Genomic DNA, 22,644 nt, shown 5'->3' on the forward strand with positions numbered 1-22,644 from the left:
GCATCATGTATTCTATACAGTTGTACACAGGACTGGTGATCATGTAATCACCACATTGTCCATGAAAATCTTATGGGAAAATATTTACACAAATTTAAGACATATACATGTAGATGGACGGATGTGGTACTAATGTCATTTCTTGGAAACTGCACAATGAAGTCATGATTATGTCTCAAAAACTATATTCATTTATTTATTTGATTGGTGTTTGTACTCAAGAATATTTCACTTCTACACCGGCGGCCAGCATTATGGATTGGAGGAAATTGGGCATAGCCTGGTGGAAACCCACGACCATCCACAGGTTGCAAGTAAGTATGTACACACCATGACTGTATATCCAACTCAGTTACATATATGCACATGGAATTCACAACAAAATAACACTGACCAGTGTTCAGTAGCTAAAAGTTAATGTTTAGCCGCTCTTCTGTCAGCCAAAGAAAAGAAATGCATGTAACAATAACCAAGTCCTGAAGTACACACATGACTCAAGAGCGATTATGATAATACTCACTGGTGAAAGTCTGCTCTCTTTGCAGAGTTGTTTCCCTTGCATAACAATTGGCAGAGAAAATCCTTGATCAACAATATGCCCAGATTCCAGGCACTTTTATGGTAGTTCCTTACAACAAGCCTCCAAAGGTGTCTTTTGATTCGTGCAATATAAATTCATGTGTGTATGTAATAAGAAATGATCTGACTTGTTTGACCCATGACTTACAACCTGATCTGACTCATGCCCTGATCTCCGGTCAAGAGTCGTCGCCGAGTCCAGCCTGATTCCTTAATGACCTTGCTGTGTTCTTGAATTCATGCACTGTTAATCCAAAGCCTTTGGCCTAAATAGGCCTTTAGCTAGTCATATCCATGGGCATAAAATGATGCTTCATAAATCTTGGGCACAAATCCTTTGCTGGTCAAAATCCTGTGCTTGGACTGAGTCCTCATTGCCCATGCAATGGCCTGATCTCAAATTTGATCGCAAACTGCTCCGTGAACAACCTTAACCTGATCCGTGGACACCTTCAACCTGCTCTGCTGACAATATCAACCTGCTCCACAAACAATGGCAACCTGCTCCGCGAACAATGGCAACATACTCCACAATCACAACCTGCTCCATAGGCAATCGCAACCTGTTTTACAGGCAATCGCAATCTGTCCCTTGAAGTGCATGATCTTAAACTTTGTTTAGATGCCTACAGTTTGGATTTGGCTTTTGAAAAACCATCGGTTGTATGGTGTCAACACATATTACATAATCCTGAACTAATCCATTACTGGGGAGATCATAAAATATCACACACTAGTCTGCTCAGTTCTGGTCTCTGTCTCCTCTACCCCTGCCCTGTGCCTCTCTAAGGCCTTTTGTTTGACCAGTTCCTCCTCGGTTACACGTGTCTTGGTTGGGAATGGTACTGTATGATCAGAAGAGGAGTCTGATGTACTAGTGCCTTGTCTAACACTGCTCAGGCGAGCGTAAGAGGTCATGCTATTAGACCGACTTGCTGGTCCTCCAAAATTATCCTTCCCAACTAAATCTTTCCCTTCTTCTGCTGCTCTGTGCTTCGTTAACAATTCAGTTGTGGACCCAGACATCTCTTTGCCTTGCAACGAAGACGATGAGTCTTGGAATACATCAAAATCCTCAGTTTGAGCCATCTTCGGCTTCTTGTACTGGTCGCTTTCATCTGTCCAATCTGTATCATCATACTCCTCGTCTGTATCATATGAAGGCTCTTCTGTTTCACCCCTGTCCTGACTGTGCTCACCAGGTGTTTGCAGCTGCGTATCTCCCGCCGAGCAGGAGTCTGCAGGGCCAGGTAAGACATTGTCTTCTGACAGGTCAGACCCTGGCGAATCTCCAACTTCAGGGGAGACACGATCAGGTAAGTTATTCCTTGTTAAGTCTTGGCTTGATACGTTTGGGTTGCTGGAAGCATCTGAGATCTGCTCTTGTAAGTCCCCCTGAGGTAACTGGTGAGGAAAGAGGAGTGGCACTGGGGATCCCGACTCTGTCGATCCTGGCGCTGTGGAGCCCGGACCTGAGGACCCTGGGCCTGGGGAGTCAGGACACTCTACTGACAGTATGTTAAAGCCACCATTTGTTGAGTGATGAGCCACACCGTTTGGGATATTGCCATAACCCGTATGTATGGGGCTCTCACCATTACAAATCTGGTAATGAACGAGGAAAAAAATATGTAGGTTAAACTCATAAAAGATACATACATAAAATTTTGCTAAGTTTAAGTGACAGAAAAAGGAAATAAGTATATCTGACATTACCACTTACTTTATTTATTTCTACTTTTTTGTAAGATTTTTGTTCTTGGGCAAAAACTGAAGGCAGTCAAATGCTTCTATTTTCTAAATAATTTTGGAATAGTTTCTTACGTGAAAAGAATTTTTTCAAAGGTGAACATAATAGTACAGAAAACTCAATGTTGCAATACACTGACATATTCAACATTATCAATATATGGTCCATAGGGAAACATTAAAAATTAAAAAATTTAAATGCATTCTTTATTTGGAAAAAAATAGAAAGCCATACTTTTAGACATAGCTTCAACTGGACTTCCTTGATTTTCTGTTTTCTTAAATATTCAACTGACTGATGTCTTTAAATTTCACAATTTCACACAAAAAAAATAATTTCCCCTTTTAATCAAAAATAAAAGCTAAATAGCAGAAGAACAATGACAAGTTTGGAGAAAAAAAAATTTACTATGGGAAGAGACGTAAATATTTCGAAAATTTCAGAAAATAACTTTCATCACCTGGACACACACATGTAGATACATACATGTCCAATGCTGGTATAAATTAAATGTATAATATTGAACTATTTTACAATATGTGTTACGATGTATCAAGAATATATCACTTCTACCACGGCGGCCAACATTATGGCGAGAGGAAATCGAGCAGAGACCGTGGGAAATCAACGAAACCAACGACAGAGTAATTATTAAGATCAAAGGAAAATTTTAAAAAGTGTGTAAATTAAACATTTATACACAGGTACATGTATATAGAATTTTGAACTATTTCATGATAATTATTAAGATCACAGGGAAATATTAAACAGGCAGATATGTCTCAAACAAGAGAAGAAAATGTTGTTGACTGTATGATACTATGTTTCTAATTTCCTCAAGTGAGGAATATTGGCGTTGCTATAACAAGTCTTAATAAGTTTCTTCACATCTTAGAATATTTCCAGCCAGGATAGACATAAATTTTTTTCATAATATAGTCCTTGTGGAAATCCTACATATAGGAATGAGGTTTTATTCCTATTAAACCAAAGTAAAGGTTCAATGGTTTAAGACTTATGGTTATTTTTGCTCTAAACAAGAAATGACTATGATTTTCTGTTAATTACATACCTCGGTGGACACGGTGTGATAGCCATTTATTTCAGCATAATAAGAACTCTGTACAAATGAAACACAATACAATTAAAAATTTACCAAAAGTTGAAGAGCATCTTTTAACAAGAGCATCATGTCTTCATCTCTAGCGACCATTTCAGAAATCTAATTTGTCTAATATATACCTGCAAAATTAAGGGACCTGTACCATGGAAAAAATTGACCTCCGAATTGAAAACCTGCACACCAATGTCACTTTTCAAGTCCCAGCTAAGGGAGTGCCTGCTTAATAATTGTCACTTCTAGAGAGATTAAACCTGCATCATTATTGTTTACTTAAATAAAATTCTGCCTCCATCTTGATATTTGATCTGTATCTAATATGTCCTCACTATATAACGTATACGAATCTAATGAATCTGTGTGTGAGTGTATTATTCTTATTTATACAGTTATCTGACATATAATTGGAAACACTGTCCGTCCATACACCTTCTCTCCTCAAATATGAGAGATATAGGTTAAAATAAACTCTTCCTGATTTCTACTCCAGCCAGGGATAATTTGATACACTGTTTACAATTACTTGATATTTGTTATTAATTTACATACTAGTTGTGTTTCACACACCTCTGTACACTACCTCTGGTGAAATAAATGACATGAAAATGAAATATTCCATGTTTTTTTACCGCTCACCCAGGCAATATAAACTCAGAACATTAATATCATCAAATACAAAACACGCAATCACTCTTTGAAGTTCATCTTTGTAACACCCGAAATTTTACTTGCACTCGAGCACTGTTTCAAGTCAAAAAGTTGAAAGTTTAAAAATACACATTTAAAATTAGAACTGAGCCAAAGTGTTTTGAGACTGTGCCAAAGTCTTCAATGTGCTAGCTCATGCGTAAAAATAGCCATGTGTTTCTGGCAATTCCACAGGCCCTGGTTCTACCTGGTTCTGCCTGTTTCTACTTGGTTCTGCGTATGATCTACCAGTCTGGTGGTACCAATGGAAACAGCCAGCTGACTTTATTTTTACATTTCATACTTACCTCTAGATCTGGCAATGGCCGAAATGCTTCAGGATACGTAAAATCGTTCTTTTTGTTCTGACTTAACCAGAACAGTCTGCATAAGAAAAAAAAACACAGAACAACATATCAATATAGTGCTACATGAAAAAAATATGAAGAGTACGCCTAATGTCATCAGCGTTAACCAGTCTGAAATTTATTTATTTATACGATTGCTGGTTTTCAAGGCACTCGGGTATATTTCACTTATATAACAGCAGCCAGGGGCCTTCGTGGCTCAGTTGGTTAGCGCGCTAGCGCAGCGTATTGACCTAGGAACCTCTCACCAATTCAAGTCCAGCTCATGCTGGCTTCCACTCCAGCCGTAAGTGGGAAGGTCTGGCATCAACCTGCGGATAGTCGTGGGTTTTCTCCGGAGTTCTGCCCAGATTCCTCCCACTATAATGCTGGCCGCCGTTGTATGAGTGAAATATTCTTAAGTATGGCGTAAAATACCAATCAAATAAATCAAATAAATACAACAGCAGCCAGCGGATTGCCAGAGAAGAGGCCAGCATGAGCTGGACGAACTAACAGCAACCCCATTCGTGAGAAGCTCCTGTGTCACTGCACTCAGCCAAGGAGGCCTCATCTGTAATACAGACTAATCAATCCACAGAAGTTTTAGTTATTTATTTATTTGATTGATGTTTTACGCTGTACTCAAGAATATTTCACTTATACAACAGCAGCCAGCCTTATGGTGGGAGGAAACCGGGCAAAACCTACGACCATCCACAAGTTGCTGGAAGACCTTCCCAGACATGCGGAGGAGAATTTTTAATGAATCTGGTTCAGCAATATATGGGGAACATAATATTAACCAGTCAAATATCAATTCTGAAGCCAGTGGAATATTTTCAGATATCTATTATGACTTTTGCAAAGAGATAAACAAGTATTGTAAATTTTACGATACATGAAATACAAGAATTTCAAAAAGATCACAACACAGAATCTGAGCTGAACATTACAGATAATCTGGAAGATAAAAGCCATTTCAAAAAGTATTTACTTGTATGTGTTACTTTAACATAACTTAATTATTTATTTATTTGATTGGTGTTTTACGCCATACTCAAGAATATTTCACTTATAAGACGGCAGCCAGCATTATGGTGGGAGGAAAAGGGGCAGAGCCCCGGGAAAACCCACAACCATCCGCAGGTTGCTGGCAAACATAATTTACTACAATTCAGTATGACCTTCTTGTATTATAAATATAGTTGCTTACTTATACCTACATGTAGGCAGTGCATTTTATTCATGGCCACTTATAATACACAACTTTTCAGTAACTTTCAAAAATTACAAATTAAAACTTTTTCCCCATCTTTTTGGTCACAGTAACATGTAAGCTGAAATTGCCACAAAATGTCACAGTTGTTTTCCGTCACAATTTCTGTCACTCCGTCACAGCTAAATATTGTGATCCCTGTAATAACAAATTCAGCTCTACTGACAAACTGTAGACCACATTTATTTCCAGAACATAAACTGTTAATTTTCATTGAAGATTTTGAAAAAAAATTGCCCATGTTAATTGTCCTGTCCTTTAATATGAGTGAGTTCGGTTAATAGAACAGCCAGTAAAGACAAAGACTTTGATCTGGCTTATTATGGTTATTTATTTATTTATTTGATTGGTGTTTTATGCCGCAATCAAGAATATTTCGCTTATACGACGGCCCGCATTATGGTGGGAGGAAACGAGGAGCCCGATGGAAAACCATGACCACCCGCAGGTTGCTGGAACACATCCCCACGTAAGGCAAGCATGAGCTGTGAACTCAAAGCGACTGCATTGGTTAGAGGCTCCTGGGTCATTGCGCTGCGTTAGCGTGCTAACCAACTTAGCATATACAAAATTACAAATTAGAAAGTATTATATGAGAGTGAGCTTTGACGTAAATAATGTGTAAACACACATACCTGCAACAGATAATGATAATGCCGATCAAAACCGTTCCACCAATACAAAGGCCAACAATCAGTCCCAAGTTAGTATTATCTGGAGTGTCTGTGAAGAAGAGCAAGAACTGACTCAGATTAAGCTTCCCTGAAATTTATTTATTTCTTTCATTAGTGTTTCTGCACTGTACTCAAGAATATTTCATTTACACAACAATGGCCAGCATTATGGTGTGAGAGAATCTGGCAGCACCTGGGGGAGGCCCATGACCATCTGCTGGTTGCTGGCAGATCATCTCAGTTAGTATGACCATAATGAGTGGAAAAGCTGAAAGCTTTGCTAAAAAATCATATTTCCTAAAACAGAATCAACCCTATCCTCCTTCCTTCCTACTGATGACAATCAATGTATGTATATTCCTACTGATGACAATCAATGTGTGTCTATCCCTACTGATGACAATCAATGTATGTATATTCCTACTGATGACAATCAATGTATGTATATTCCTACTGATGACAATCAATGTGTGTATATTCCTACTGATGACAATCAATGTATGTATATTCCTACTGATGACAATCAATGTATGTCTATCCCTACTGATGACAATCAATGTGTGTATATCCCTACTGATGACAATCAATGTATGTATATTCCTACTGATGACAATCAATGTCTGTATATTCCTACTGATGACAATCAATGTGTGTATATTCCTACTGATGACAATCAATGTATGTATATTCCTACTGATGACAATCAATGTGTGTATATTCCTACTGATGACAATCAATGTGTGTATATTCCTACTGATGACAATCAATGTGTGTATATTCCTACTGATGACAATCAATGTGTGTATATCCCTACTGATGACAATCAATGTGTGTATATCCCTACTGATGACAATCAATGTATGTCTATCCCTACTGATGACAATCAATGTGTGTATATTCCTACTGATGACAATCAATGTATGTATATTCCTACTGATGACAATCAATGTATGTCTATCCCTACTGATGACAATCAATGTATGTATATTCCTACTGATGACAATCAATGTGTGTATATTCCTACTGATGACAATCAATGTGTGTATATTCCTACTGATGACAATCAATGTGTGTATATTCCTACTGATGACAATCAATGTGTGTATATCCCTACTGATGACAATCAATGTGTGTATATCCCTACTGATGACAATCAATGTATGTCTATCCCTACTGATGACAATCAATGTATGTATATTCCTACTGATGACAATCAATGTATGTATATTCCTACTGATGACAATCAATGTATGTCTATCCCTACTGATGACAATCAATGTATGTATATTCCTACTGATGACAATCAACGTATGTCTATCCCTACTGATGACAATCAATGTATGTATATTCCTACTGATGACAATCAATGTATGTCTATCCCTACTGATGACAATCAATGTATGTCTATCCCTACTGATGACAATCAATGTATGTATATTCCTACTGATGACAATCAATGTATGTATATTCCTACTGATGACAATCAATGTATGTATATTCCTACTGATGACAATCAATGTATGTCTATCCCTACTGATGACAATCAATGTATGTATATTCCTACTGATGACAATCAATGTATGTCTATCCCTACTGATGACAATCAATGTATGTATATTCCTACTGATGACAATCAATGTATGTATATTCCTACTGATGACAATAAATGTATGTCTATCCCTACTGATGACAATCAATGTATGTCTATCCCTACTGATGACAATCAATGTATGTATATTCCTACTGATGACAATCAATGTATGTATATTCCTACTGATGACAATCAATGTATGTATATCCCTACTGATGACAATCAATGTATGTCTATCCCTACTGATGACAATCAATGTATGTATATTCCTACTGATGACAATCAATGTATGTATATTCCTACTGATGGCAATCAATGTATGTATATTCCTACTGATGACAATCAATGTATGTATATTCCTACTGATGACAATCAACATAAGTATCCCCAAAATAGGTACCTGTACTCTCAATTCCCTTGAAAAATTCATACATTCAGGTCTGAATTTAAAGATCTATTTGTCAATTCAAACTTCATAAGAGAGTGTAGACACACTTCCTTACTGACTTTTATGGCCTTTAGTTAGAATGATAACTTGCAACATATATCAGTTTCTTGCTTGATTCAACAGTAATGAGACAATGTGTATCATTAGCTTGCAGGATTTCAGGAAGCAAGGGTAGGAGCTTACATGTTTTTTCAAAGATGATTTAAAGTGGTCATAGTCAAAAATTTGATTGGCTTATAACTGTTTGTCATTCAACTATAAAGACATACCTTTTTTCTCGCAAGATTTTCATTTCCATCATGTTTAGGACCAACAGACAGTTTCACGTGACCCATTTCTGTCAGACGGTCCAGTTAAAGCTACTGATTGACACAACAAGTTCATCTTAAGACTACTAAAATGCTATTAAAAACAAATTTGGCGACTTTGTGGGGAAGATAAATCTATCTACATTGTTGTCTTAAAAGTGCCATCCACCATCTTAGCCAGAAGAAAATTCCCACGAACTCCATGTACTAGCGGAAGGCTGACCACACAACGCCAAGTCTACCACATTTTCCTATCCCTGTGAAACTTACACATCCCTTGATCAATTTACATGTAGGTAACACACTTACGTGCACGGCGAAAGACCCACTTGCCGGATTTGTCGTCCGATATTCCATGAACACACACAAAGTACATCTGGCCTGACTTGAGAGATTCTAGACTTGTCTTGCATACAGTTCCAGATGGAAAATCAAGACATACGTTTTCTGTTTGTAACATAGCGGCAACTGCAAAACAGGAAGAAAAAAGCAATCAGTGTTGTGAAGATGTGTGTACCCCTCCCTTCCATCACCCTACAAATATTGCATTGTTATGAGGAAAGCTTGCTGATCTTAGATGGAAACACACGAGTCTAATTATTCATTTCACTGGTGCTGGTCAGGGAACATACTTGATGATACATTCTTCTATTATTTTGTATTCAACTTGTAATTTATATTTATTTATTTATTTGATTGGTGTTTAATTCTGTACTGAAGAAGATTTCACTCATCAACAGAGGCCAGCGTTATTTTGGGAGGAAATGGGGCAGAGCCCTGGGGAAGCCACCGCCATCCGCAGTCTGCTGACAGCTTGTACATTTGGTTGGAAACTAACCTCATAAAGGTGGACAACTTATAATTTGCTTAAAACATCATGGCGGACAAACTTTAGGGACTAGATTTAGGTAAATTTTCTTAAAATTGGTTGACGAGCAGCAACCAATAACGTCTGCTCGAATTCATGCACACCCGGTAGCCATTTTGGGAAATGAAGTAGACAGTTCACTGTTAATTAACAAAACAAGCCGAAACTCAATCTCGACCTGTAAATTGTCATGGTAAACATCATATTCTGATTTATGACGGACAGACTGACTGATTGATGGACTGACTGGCTTTACAGGTAAAGACCTATAGTCCCCTCCAGTACCAATACAGGACTAATAACGGACAGGTGTTACCAGGTACAGGTGCATCACATCTAGTGATTAACAAGTCGGTACATGTAGTGACTGGCTACTAGTCTAGATCTGATTCAGTTAGACTAACATCTTCCTATACACACCTATCAGAGAACATGTGTAGCTTATATGTAGCAGAGTTCTCAGCAGTAGGTGAAAATGTTTTTTAATAAAAGAAAGCTAAAGTACGAAGTATGGTTCATCATTTGGACAACTGAAAACTACGCGTAAAAATACTTTCCTTTATTTTTTTGAAATTTTTCTTGAGAGCATAGAAAGGCATTCAGATATTTGAATACTATGGTAAGCATTATGAGCCATACTGAAAGTATCTATACCACATATCTTATGTTTTTCAACTCTTGCAATGACCGACTGCAAGAAATATTTATAAACGCTAGGGGCTTATGTCGTACTTAAGAATTTTTCAGTCATATGTTAACGAGGAGATTCCAATCCCAGCGTGTATATGTTGTGTCCTTATGTGGCAGGGCAAGTCCACGCTAAGAAAGTCAGCTGCTGCCACTAAAGTAGACACCAGACATGACACGCCTACCTAATCACATTATACTGACTTGGCTCAACCAGTTCTGTCTCCATTCTCTAGCCACGCGTGGCAGCAACATGTCCCATTTTTATAGCCTTTGACATGACCAGACCTGGGTTTGATCACAGAGCTCCTGACACTGAGACGACACTGAGACTGACGCTCTAACCAATTATGTGAAGAATAACTGGATACTAATTTGGCTGCTTATTTATTGGTCTGTTTTGGAACATGGTTTAATATGATTATGATTTTCAATAATGAAAAAAAAATATATATATTCTTCAAGGACTTCAAAGACTTTGAAAATCCAAAAACAAAAGCTTCCAATGATCTCAATGATCACTGTGCAGAGGAGTTCTCGGCTGTGGTGTCGGCCATCCCGTAGTTGATTGGGTAAAATAGCTGACAAGTCAGCTTTATACTCACCCGAGTCACACTGTGCAGAGGGGTTCTCAGCTGTGGTGTCGGCCGTCCCGTAGCTGATTGAGTATAATAGCTGACAAGTCAGCTTTATACTCACCTGAGTCACACTGTGCAGAGGAGTTCTCAGCTGTGGTGTCGGCCGTCCCGTAGCTGACTGAGTATAATAGCTGACAAGTCAGCTTTATACTCACCTGCGTCACACTGTGCAGAGGAGTTCTCGGCTGTGGTGTCGGCCATCCCGTAGCTGACTGAGTATAATAGCTGACAAGTCAGCTTTATACTCACCCGAGCCACACTGTGCAGAGGGCTTCTCGGCTGTGGTGTCGGCCGCCCCATAACTGACTGGATATGATGGCTGACAAGTCAGCTTTATGCTAACCTGAGTCACACTGTGTTTGCTGATCTTAGGGGAGTTCTCGGCTGTGCTGTTGACACCCCCCCCCCCCCCACCACCCCCCGTAGCTGACTGAGTATAATAGCTGACAAGTCAGCTATATACTTACCTGAGTCACACTGTGCAGAGGAGTTCTCAGTTGTGGTGTCGGCCGCCCCGTAACTGACTGTGTATGAGGACGGGAAACTGGTGAGTTTCTGGCAGTCAGGGGGAGACCACTTCAACTTCATGCTTGTCTTTAAGGGCTCTATTTGAAATTCAGTGACCTCACCCGGACCTGTGGTAACAAGAGTTCAAACAGATTTGTTCAAATGAATAAACCAATTCCAGCGTAGCACAGTGGTGAGTATAAACTAAGAAGTACTTCATGGGTACTGATGATACATGTAGGTTTAGTATTAAATAGTAACCTGAAAAGTTTACAAGAAACATCATCACATTTGTATCTATGTCAAAAAAAAAAAACTGCATCTGGAAAACAATAAGTGATATAGCCCAGACACAAATACAGACGAACAGATAGAAAAAATTAGTACGCAATAAATGGCGGCGGGCATATAACCATGGACGAATGTGAGGCGCTTAACATCATCACATCTGTAACTATGCATGCTCCAAATATCAAACCTGAAAAACAATTGGAGTTGTAGCCTGGACACAAACTTCACGTCAGTCTATATAGCAGATATCAGAAAAGGGCGATCTGGTTACCATGGCAACTGCAGAAAAAAGACAAATGTGAGTCGCAACATATCATCACATGTGTATTCATGTATCCACCAAAAATTAAAACTGCACCTGGGAAACACCTGCAGTTCTAGTCCAGAAACGAACTCTTATCTAATTAGGTAATATATGTAGCGGGATGATGGCAAACCGATTACCACAAAATTGCTGTAACAAAATATGCCCTGTCTATAAATGACTGGTGTATAAAAAAGAAATACACACTAAATCACATTTCTAAATTACAAGTACACTGCATGTACTATGTATTTATTTATGTATTTATTAATTTAATTAGTATTTATTGTCACACACAAAAACCTGTCATAGCTTATATGATATGCTTGTCAGTTTTATACACGTAGGTTTAGGAAGCCAGAGTGCTGCCGGTTAAAACCATCGACTTTTGGCAAATTACTGACTACTGAGTGATGTACAAATATAATCGCATTTTAATGAGTCGGCCATGGCCAACTCCCCTAATCAAATAAATAAACACCATTGTGTCTACTTGCATGACTGATTACCACATACACTTACGTGTAAATACGGTACCAGTGGTACATTTTATGTAGTAACAAGAGCATGTTGAATCTCAGAACTGACGTCTTAACTATAGTTCAAAAACGAAATTAAAAGTTGTCTTTTATGAGAAGTAACCCTTTCAGGTTAGAGAAGATTTCCCAGAAAAAAAAAGAGAGGCAAATATGCAGGATATTACAAATTATTGACCACAAAAATTCTAAAATTACTTGTAAGTAGAATGAACTATCTAGGCTTTGATTTGGCATATCATGTGACTGACATCTGAGTGGCTAGTTGATAAATGTGGTTCTAGGGAACAATTCAGTTATTCAATGGCAGTCAACTTCATGGTTGGAGGATCGAATTCGGGCAGGGCCCTGCTGTGGCAATGGTACATGACTTTACGCCACAGGCAAATAATTGCAAGGCTAAGCTGCCTTCAAGTACACAACCTCAGTGGTCAAGGGTAAGGGTTATTAACTTACTGTAGATACTCAACCTTTTCGGCCTCTAAAGCTTGCGTCAATGCAGAGGAATGTATGCCTACAATTATTATAAAAAGGACGCTAAAATGACTTGTTGGTGTCACTAAAAGACGCAAGCTTTGTAAAACTGTGCAAATCATTTCTCTACACCCAAAAGTTCTCTCAAAATGATTCAAAATACTGGTTGCAGAGGTGGTTGAAAAGGTTGAAAAAGTAAGTGGTTTGAGTAAGCTGAATGGGAGAGTCTTGAGAACAGATGCCCACATTTGGCTAACGGCAAAATCTCTACCTAAGACCTGCCAAATCTGATAGCAGCTTAGCCATTTAACAAGTAATGTAAACACACTTGTAACTATGGGAACCTGATAACATGACAGATAATCATTTCAAATGTACAGATTACACGGTTCGAGTTAAAGGGTTCTGAAGATCCCAAATAAACCAGGCTATACAAACACAGGATACTGACAGCACTGCCCTGGTAGACTGACACAGGGTCATGTGCACCACTTTACACACAATCTATACGCTGTTTCTGTTATAATCATCAATCTATATCAGCACTTCCTCTAGACCCTTAATCGCACTTCAAAAAATGTATCATCTGGACATCTGTACACGGACAGCGCACAGAGGGGTGTGCAGTGAAGCTGGCCTGTGTGCAGTAAAGGTGTGAAGAGTTAAAACAGCATTAAAGTAATACCTGCTTTATGTTGTGTTTTACAGCTGAGCAGACACTAAAATATTCAAAATGGAATAAATAAAAACCTGTAAGTCCACCTTTTCATTTTGTCCAATTCTGACATTTTTTGAGATTTGTCCTGTTTTTCAAGGCTTCCCGAGCACAAAAACATGTCTTCAGCGGGAAAAAAAAAAGCTGTGCCCGTTCATACTTCCATTCCCATCAATTAAACAGGTTTTATTTTTATAGCCTACGTGTTTCTCCCATGACATTGAGAAAAGATCTATTTCTGCCCTGAAAACAACAATTCAAATTGTTGTGGCCTAAGATAAAGAATATGAGGCAGTACTTGGGAGGTTCAGTCAATCTCACTAGCTGCACAAGTAAACCAATGGCTTCAGCACAACATAGTTCACTTTAACATCAGCTACAACTTTCACTCGTTCAATACTAGGTCTTCCTGGTTAGGATTTGTTTTCAGATTTGAGCCCAGAGTCATAAATTTGCTTTTTATAAGCCAGACTTAGGCATAACTTGTGGTACTGTTCTTACAGGTTTCAATTTAATGCTAATTTTCAATTTTGTAACAGAAGTCTAGATATACAACTCTTAATGAGATTGGCAAAACACAATGAACTCTTCTGAAGATATGACAGTATTATACAATGACTACAACTCAAATTCCTCAACACTGTTGCACATGAAAGTGCAACTTTCAGTACGATTTACATTTTTGATTTGATTTTAGACACAAAACTTCAGGACTTCACAGAGAGCACAATTTTATCAGTGTACACAAAATAAGAGCATGTTTTAATAAGCATCTTGCAAACATATGCATAAAAGTTACACCATAGAAATAGCTTTCATTTCACAGACCACAAATTATGGTTTTATATACTCTAATTCCTCAACCTTTTTGTGTATGAAAGAGCAATTTTCATTGTAATTTATGCATATTTTTAATTTGATTCTGGGGATAAAACAACATTGGTCGGATTGTCCAGTTCCAGGGCTTCACAAAAAGTATGGTTATATCATGCCTTCAGAATATACTTCAAAAAACACCTTGCAAACATGCAAAAATGTGGAAGAATTACAGTACTACATCAGCAATACTTACTTCAGTCATAAAAAACACGTTTTGATGATTTACTTGCGTGGAAAACTCCATACACATGTACTACCAAATTCTTTAAATTAATAGATATCATCATACGGTTGGCACTAACCTACCAGGTTTTTCACACCTCACACAGTCTAGAATAGATATTTCAACTTGGCTTTGTTGTCAGTCTTCATATGGTCATATTAGACCATATTAAATCAAAATACAGACTAAACTATGCACAGACCCAGTGTAGCTTATTTTTTCACATCAGACACAAATTCACAATGGCTCTTACAGCAATGATGTACTCCTGCACTCTGGCCTGGTCAATTACTGATTGACCCAAATTAAAAGATAGGATGTATGTAAAAAACCGTGATCGATTGACCAACCGACAAAGCTACTTGTCCCAGTTACAGTGTATATACATATATATGACCCAACATTTTACAGGTGAACACAGGTATACTGGTGTACACAGGTATACAGGTGTACACAGGTATACAGGTGTATACTGATTTATAACCAAATTCCTTTACATTCTTTGCAGTATCAATGAAACAAATACAGAGTTTCAGAGTTTGTGTATATCAAATGAAACATGAAGTATGGTACACACCTAGTATCACCATACCTGGAATTAGCAAAGCCACAAAACAAAATTACAGTAATTTTGATGGTGATCTGTACACTGATAGCTTTATAGAGCACCTTCAATGTTGAAGTAACAAAACTCTGGGTCCCCTATCCGCCTGAGCCACAGGGCTTTCATTACACTTGAGGGCTACTGGGCTCTGGGTGAGGAAATAGCAGCAGTTTTACATGTGGGTATATACTGTATCAAACCTAAAATTCCATCCATGCTTACAATTGAGTTATTTATTAAGCACCATTTGAGAGTTATATTGATTGTAGGAAAGTGTTTTGAGGTTTGTTTGGAAGGTTGAAGAATATCTTACTGAAAAACAAAAAAGTTTCAGCACCAAAATGTAAGACTTAATGATCTTTATTTTGCCTCTAAATTGCAATTTTCCATGTGAATTTATAAGGTAAATAATGTACAACAGCAACTCACTACCACAGGTAAGCTTGACATGACTTAATACTACATGTAACTAACAAACTAACTGCATTAGCAGCAATCAAGTATTGAGTGCAGTTCAGGCAATCTTTAAAATTTTCTTTGCTCAGCATAATCAAATGCTATGAAAAGGATCAGTAGGAATGTGGGGTAGTGGTAAGTGGTGACTCACAGTAGGGGTAATGGTAAGTTGTGTCTCACTCGTGGGGTAATGATAAGTTGTGTCTCACTCGTGGGGTAAAGGTAAGTTATATCTCACATGTGAGGTAAAGGTATGTCTCACAAGGGGTAAAGGTAAAGTATGTCTCACATGGGGTGAAGGTCAGTTATGTCTCTCTTGTGAGTAAAGGTTTAGTTATGTCTCACATGTTAGTAAAGGTAAACTTATGACTCACATGGGGTGATGGTAAACTTAAGTCTCACATGTGGGGGTAATGGTGTGTTGTATAGCAAATGTTAAGTGCATGTACAGGTGGATTGTACGTCACATGTGTGTTAAAGGTATGTTATGTCACACATGTGAGGTAAAGGTAAGTTGTCTCCATTTTAGAGACATGACAGACAACACAGATTTATTTATACAGAAATTTTGCATGTTTGCAAGATAACTATTAAAGCACAATCTGAGGGTATTATTATGGGTAGACTGATAAAACCATACTTTTTCTAAAGCCCTGAAATTGGCCAACTAAACCAATATACAGTTTTGTTCCCAAAAATCAAATTAAAAAAGTACATTAATTAAATTAAAAGTTGTTCATATGTAAAATGGCTGAGGAATTAGGGTACTCAAAGTTTTTTTTTCTCTCAAATGAGCTTGCCAGCTCAAGGGAGTGTAAAAACCCCACCCACTAGTATACAGATATGACTGAAAAACATTTCTGGTTAATGCCAAAAGGTCAAAGGTCAAGGTCAATAAGCCCAATAAGTACTTGTCATTTCATGTCATCATCCATCATTACTATTATTAACCCTTATATCCTGCTTCTATTTTGTACGTGTATAATTATGATCACTACAAGCCCTCAATATAAGGGCCCATTTACTTGAACATGGCCACCACTATAATTCTGATAACTACTGTACTCCTCTAAATTCTGGGTACTGACAAATAAGTACTCCTGCCCTTGTTCTGTCTATTATAGTCACAATTTTCATGACCTCAATTTGATGCCAGCATAAGCTTCGGGTCTGGTATACATTATCTTTTAATATCATGCCTACATCTTCACTTCCCTCACTTAACTTCCCCCTGAGGGTGTGCAAACAGGATAAATTTCATAACTTCAATGACAGAAGACTTTTTTTCATTCGCCCGATTATCAAAGGGCAATTCTGATGAGGAAGTAACATTCTGTAGTGAACATAATCGAAAGTTTTTGTTTGGTCAACTCATCAAGCATATATAGAGCTTTACATACTTTTGCTCTAGCTATTTTAATTTCATGTCAATGTATTTTAGCAGAATTAATCCAGAAAACTGGACGACCAGAAAAATGACGCCAAAGAGCTGTTAGCAAGTTCACTACACGTTTACCGCTTGTGCCTAAAATAACCACGCAATGAGCTTTGCTGTCTTACTTGTATTAATTATAAAGCCTAATATTTTTTATGTGTTCATTAATTGATTTAGAAAGCAAATACACAAACAGAAAAATGAAATGTAGAAAGAAGACGACCATATATCCCTCTGTGTGCGTATATGTCCCCTTCACATTTTCAGTTTCATCGCCTTCAGTATCATAAGCGAATCATGCACGTGTCTGAGGAACATTTTCACTGCCTTTCATGGGGAAATCTAACTCCTATACAAACCTGACAATTCCTTATCTGCTAAAAGTGAACTAATAATGCCTTCTCTTACATGTAAGCACATACAGCTGATGCTTCACACGGAACTTATAACCCGGATTCTTATAACGAAGACTAAGAACATATATGAAGAACCCATACACCAAATGTCATATTCTAGCAAAGGATTAGTTATGAGTCTGAATCTAGGGAATTTAGTCACTTTATTGGATAAAAGAAATGTTTTCACAAAGAAATCTTTGGTACAACTTCAGGGTTCATGCCAGTCACCCTATCTGTAAAGCACTTTAGACATTCAAGAACTTAAACAAAAGTAGGTGTGACAATGATGGTGATGGAGCCGACGTTCGTCTATAAACAGACAGTGAATCCACAGGCTGGGCTGGATAACTGACCTCAGTAGATGTCTCCTGGTGAACACATCTTTGGACTTTCTAGGAGCAAATCAACAACATGACACCCTTGTACCTTAAACATCATCGCCTCGTTGTTCAAAACTGTTGTACGACTTAACAGTAGTTCGAGATTATGACAAGTCTTCAATTTAATGCTTAGCATAAAAATAATTACGTAACGGTACACTAAATATAAAATAAATCTGCTGCTGTTATACTCTGACTTTTGGCCAACTGCACTGGCTGCAGAATTCGGTTAATATCGTAAATATAAAAAATGACTTAATACAAGTATTAATTAATACATTTTCAAACAAAAGGGCCCAGCACTTTCTGTATTACAGGTAAAATAAAGAGGATAATAGTATATTTGACCAAAAATGCTGTGTATACATATATATATAAGGTATACAATGGAATATCTGCTAACGTCTTTTATTATCAAACGATGCACAATATTACCCAACAAAGATGCACGTTATAAAATGAACGCCATATTATCAAATATTGTTTATAATATGGATTTACATGTAAGTCTTACTAAACATAAGATACTTTGTATTTTACATATATTGATTTGACAACTGATAAACGCCACAAGAATTTTTCACTTATACGATGCCTTTCAGATTGTAAACACATGTGCACACCTTATTTGGTGGAAGACGTTTGCTTCTTTAAAAAAAAAAAGGTTAAGACTGCCCAAACGGTCAGATGAGAATTTTGGTCGATTATTCTCCCCTCTGCTTCACTAGAGCGTTTGTCTAAAAACTGGTTTGTAAACCTGCGTCTTGTGTGTATTTCAAAGTGATTGAAAGACATGATCTGGTCCAGTGATGTTTTCTCTTATCACTAATACAGTGTAATTTCCATCAAAAACAGTGTATCCATGATCAACCAGTTCACTGTATGATATTTAATACCGCTGTGAGCATGTAAAAAAGATGATGTGTGTTAGGAACAATAATATAATATGCACAATACTAATAAGAAAAAAAATGAACACAGAACATTACCATGAAATCATGCATACTAAAAAAAGGGAAGAGTATGTAATCCACATGTTAAAAACAGAGGTATGTAAATGCTATGCATGTATGTCAAATACATTATGCAGTACAACAAATACACAGTATTCCTGAGATTAGTTCACACAATTTCTGTACCCCAAACATGCAGCTATTTTGGTATGTTCACCTCTCCATAATCATAACACACGTCGCCGTAACACTAGATTCAGACTGGTATTCACATGTAAACGCGATCACAGATATGTCCCCCAAACTTTTCGAACAAGCTGTTGTTGCACACATCTGTACATACTATGAAAATATTCTTAATGAAGTCGAAATTTCAAATCAGTTTAAAACTGTTATTTCTTAAGCAACAAATAAAAATATTGCATGACCATGGAAATTTGGGGTAAGATATTAAAAAACAAATTTCAGCTACAATAAGGGAAAGGAACATACCAAATTTAATGATTGAAATTTTGACTTAAGTCTGTTAAAAATGTTAATGTTTCGTGGGTCCTGGGTCCTGAGGCTTGGTTATCAAGTAATAAATTCATGTAAACATTATATATATATATATATATATATATATATATTAAACGCTGTATCTATTCTTATAGTATACATGAATATGTTACTAGGTACCATTAACTCAAAAACACACACATTTACCACCTATTACTCAACAGGATGGTCTGTTACCCAACAACAGCGTTGTATAAATGAGGGAGAGGTGTTTTTGTGAAAAGTATTATACAGTTACTATATGAACACTCTATGTATATTACAAGCGGCAAATATTAATCGGGCTGCATCATGAAACCAGCAGCTGCTGTTCCAATATTAAGTTCATGTATGTTTTATAAATACACCGTCTTGGGTCTATTTTACAAAGATACCATAACGCTGTGTCAAGCGTCAACGTGGCGTATGCATGAAGTTACCCTACGCTGTCATGGACATTACAACAGGCACACGTCAGGAATACAAATAATAACTATACACCCTTCGTGTAACATTGCATGAAATTCCAAGGTAACACCAAGGTCGGTACAAAGCTTGCAACAGAGTAATCTGCAAGCATACACAGTTAGTCCTGAAGAGCATAACACCACTATGGTAGTTACAGGTAGATGTATGCGACTTGTAACACAAAGTCTTCGTGGAACTAGACTCAGAATAAGAATGGATGACTACGTGGACAATTTAATACATAAAATCAACATTATTTTAAGCTTAGACGAAACAGTTAAGACCTGGGACTGATTGCACAAAGCTATTTCTGAGTGAAGTCAACATTTAACACCTCATCACAATGCTTAGTTTTGGTGCTGGAAGCTGAAATTTTGACACATTTGTCGTATGACAACATTTATGAGGTAGTCAAAATTGTAATATTGATACACGACCCAGAACTAGCCGGTAAAATTATATTTCAACTTCACCCTTAAGTCAGGAATGATTTTGATTCAGCCCTTGGAACAACTGGTGTTATGATCTCAACTATGTGGCCTCTGCCAAAACCCTCACTCAATTCGTCAATATAGCAAAGGCAAGTCATTAGGATACAATGTATGTTTAATCTGTAACCACAACACAGTATCTGTTTCTGAGTTTTAGTTATATGTTCCATGCAGTGTAAAGAGCAGACTAATATGGCTACATGTTTGTCCACTTGTTTGATAGCTGATGTCAAGTAGCAGTATTCTGTTCTAATGTGTGCCTATGTATTAAAGGAGGGTTGACTACTCATGTTAAAATTAACATTGCTATATAGTCATTTATTAAAGAACTCTGCTTCCCATGGGATCTGCCTGGTTTCCTCCCACCATAATACTGGCCGCCCTCGTATAAGTGAAATATTCTTTTGTCGGCGTAAAACACCAATCAAATAAAAAAAATAAAAATACAGTGCTCTGATTAAATACTAAATACTAAATCTAGACACAACAACCAAAGGTAGGAGCAATCTCCTCTACTAAACATGATAAAATAATAAAAAATATGTTTTAAAAAAATGGGCTTTAGGGGCAGACACAGGCGACCCAGTTGGAGCCACACCCAGCATTAGCCAGGCATGCCTGCAGCTGAGGGACAGAGAGATGAGCTGAGACAGTACCTGAGGGTCTATCATAGAGACAGCTGCTCCATGCAATTCCGCTGCTGACACCGCCCACCTCCACGGACACCCCAAACCGGAAGTTTGACTGAGTCTGGTCCAGGTTAGCAACTGTGACATTGTGGGAGGAGACAGGCCCCATGACGGTCAGCCAATCATACCCAGTCTGTAACATACACCATGATAGCAATGTCAAATTAACCATCAAACATTCTCATAGGACTGTTTTTATAGAACACATCATCTGTCCACATTACCATACAGCCAGGCTAGCAAGTTATTTACATGTATTTATTAATTCACTTTTTTGATTGGTGTTTAATGTCACCCTTAAGAATTATTAACTTATATAACAGCATCAGGCCCATGGGTGGGGGGAAACTGGTGTGCTCGGAATAAAGCGCTGACCTCTGCCATGTAACTGACAAACATTAACGGCTGAAGCAGCAAGAGGTGGATACAAACACTAAACCTTGTCGTTCAAGGGCCTGACAGTTGAAACAAGCCAGTGTTTTAACTGTCTGAGAAAATGAGGTCAATTGGGGAGTTTCAAGTTCGAACTCTTCTAAAAGAGAGTCTTACTGTGTTATGTGATTTGTCAAAGTTCTTGTGTAATTATTTTATAACAAGGGTGTCTGGAAAAATGTTCCACACAAAATATATGAGTGATGAGTACCTGTGAACTGGAAAGAAGTGCCTCTGGAAAAAGAGAGACAGGTGAGTGGTAATATCAACAAAGGTTGCCCAGCATTTTTCACAAGTCACTTGATACAGTAGGTCTCTTTTTACCTAGAACTACAGAAGAGCTTGACCTCGAAATCCCAAGACATTAACAACGGTTAATAGAAGCATAATCTGCCAGATGAGTTCTACTGGAAATGAAAGTGCACTGCCTATAGTCCAGGTCTTAAATTATTGCAATTTTTTCTTCAGAAACAAACTACAAGGCTGTAACAGCAGAACACCATGACAACGAGTACCAATGTACCCCTAACCAGCTTTTGTTAATCACAAGGCACATCATAAAAAACATCATCAATATGATCAAAAGAAACCTTAAAACTTTCAACTTTAAATAATGAACAGATCTTTTGAAGGTTTCTTTAAACATACAGATGTTAATAATTACAAACATGTAAAATGGTACTATCTTGTATAACAAATGACATTAATGCTTCACCATACACAGATGGACAGACAGGCTAAATACCCATAATGTGCCATAAGCCGTCACTGGTGACAATTAAAGTTACCTCTTATGAGAAACAAATGATCATCAACAAATATCTTCAAATATTCCCACAAAAAAAGACAAATCAATTCAAATTCATTCACAAGTTAAAAAAAAAAGAGTTGCATGC

General features: G+C 37.5%; 2 protein-coding genes across 2 annotated transcripts in view; both read right to left on the minus strand.

Annotated features, from left to right (window-relative positions):
* Nucleotides 1–633: 633 nt before the first annotated feature.
* Nucleotides 634–13,256, minus strand: LOC135471919 (uncharacterized). Its single transcript, XM_064751357.1, has 6 exons — nt 11,444–13,256; nt 9,093–9,251; nt 6,398–6,485; nt 4,445–4,520; nt 3,402–3,449; nt 634–2,184 (listed from the first exon to the last, which is right to left on the minus strand). Exons 1-6 carry the CDS (start codon nt 11,562–11,564, stop codon nt 1,306–1,308), a joined length of 1,371 nt encoding a protein of 456 aa, XP_064607427.1. The 5' UTR covers nt 11,565–13,256; the 3' UTR covers nt 634–1,305.
* Nucleotides 13,257–19,799: 6,543 nt separating this feature from the next.
* LOC135471355 (uncharacterized) overlaps nt 19,800–22,644 on the minus strand; it is a 36,712-nt gene continuing 33,867 nt past the window's right edge. The window contains exon 11 of the mRNA XM_064750562.1: nt 19,800–21,449. Coding sequence (XP_064606632.1) covers nt 21,189–21,449 — 261 coding nt within the window. The 3' untranslated portion in view covers nt 19,800–21,188. The remainder of the gene's footprint in view (nt 21,450–22,644) is intronic.

Source organism: Liolophura sinensis, chromosome 7, assembly GCF_032854445.1.
Source record: "Liolophura sinensis isolate JHLJ2023 chromosome 7, CUHK_Ljap_v2, whole genome shotgun sequence".
Lineage (NCBI taxonomy): Eukaryota > Metazoa > Mollusca > Polyplacophora > Chitonida > Chitonidae > Liolophura > Liolophura sinensis.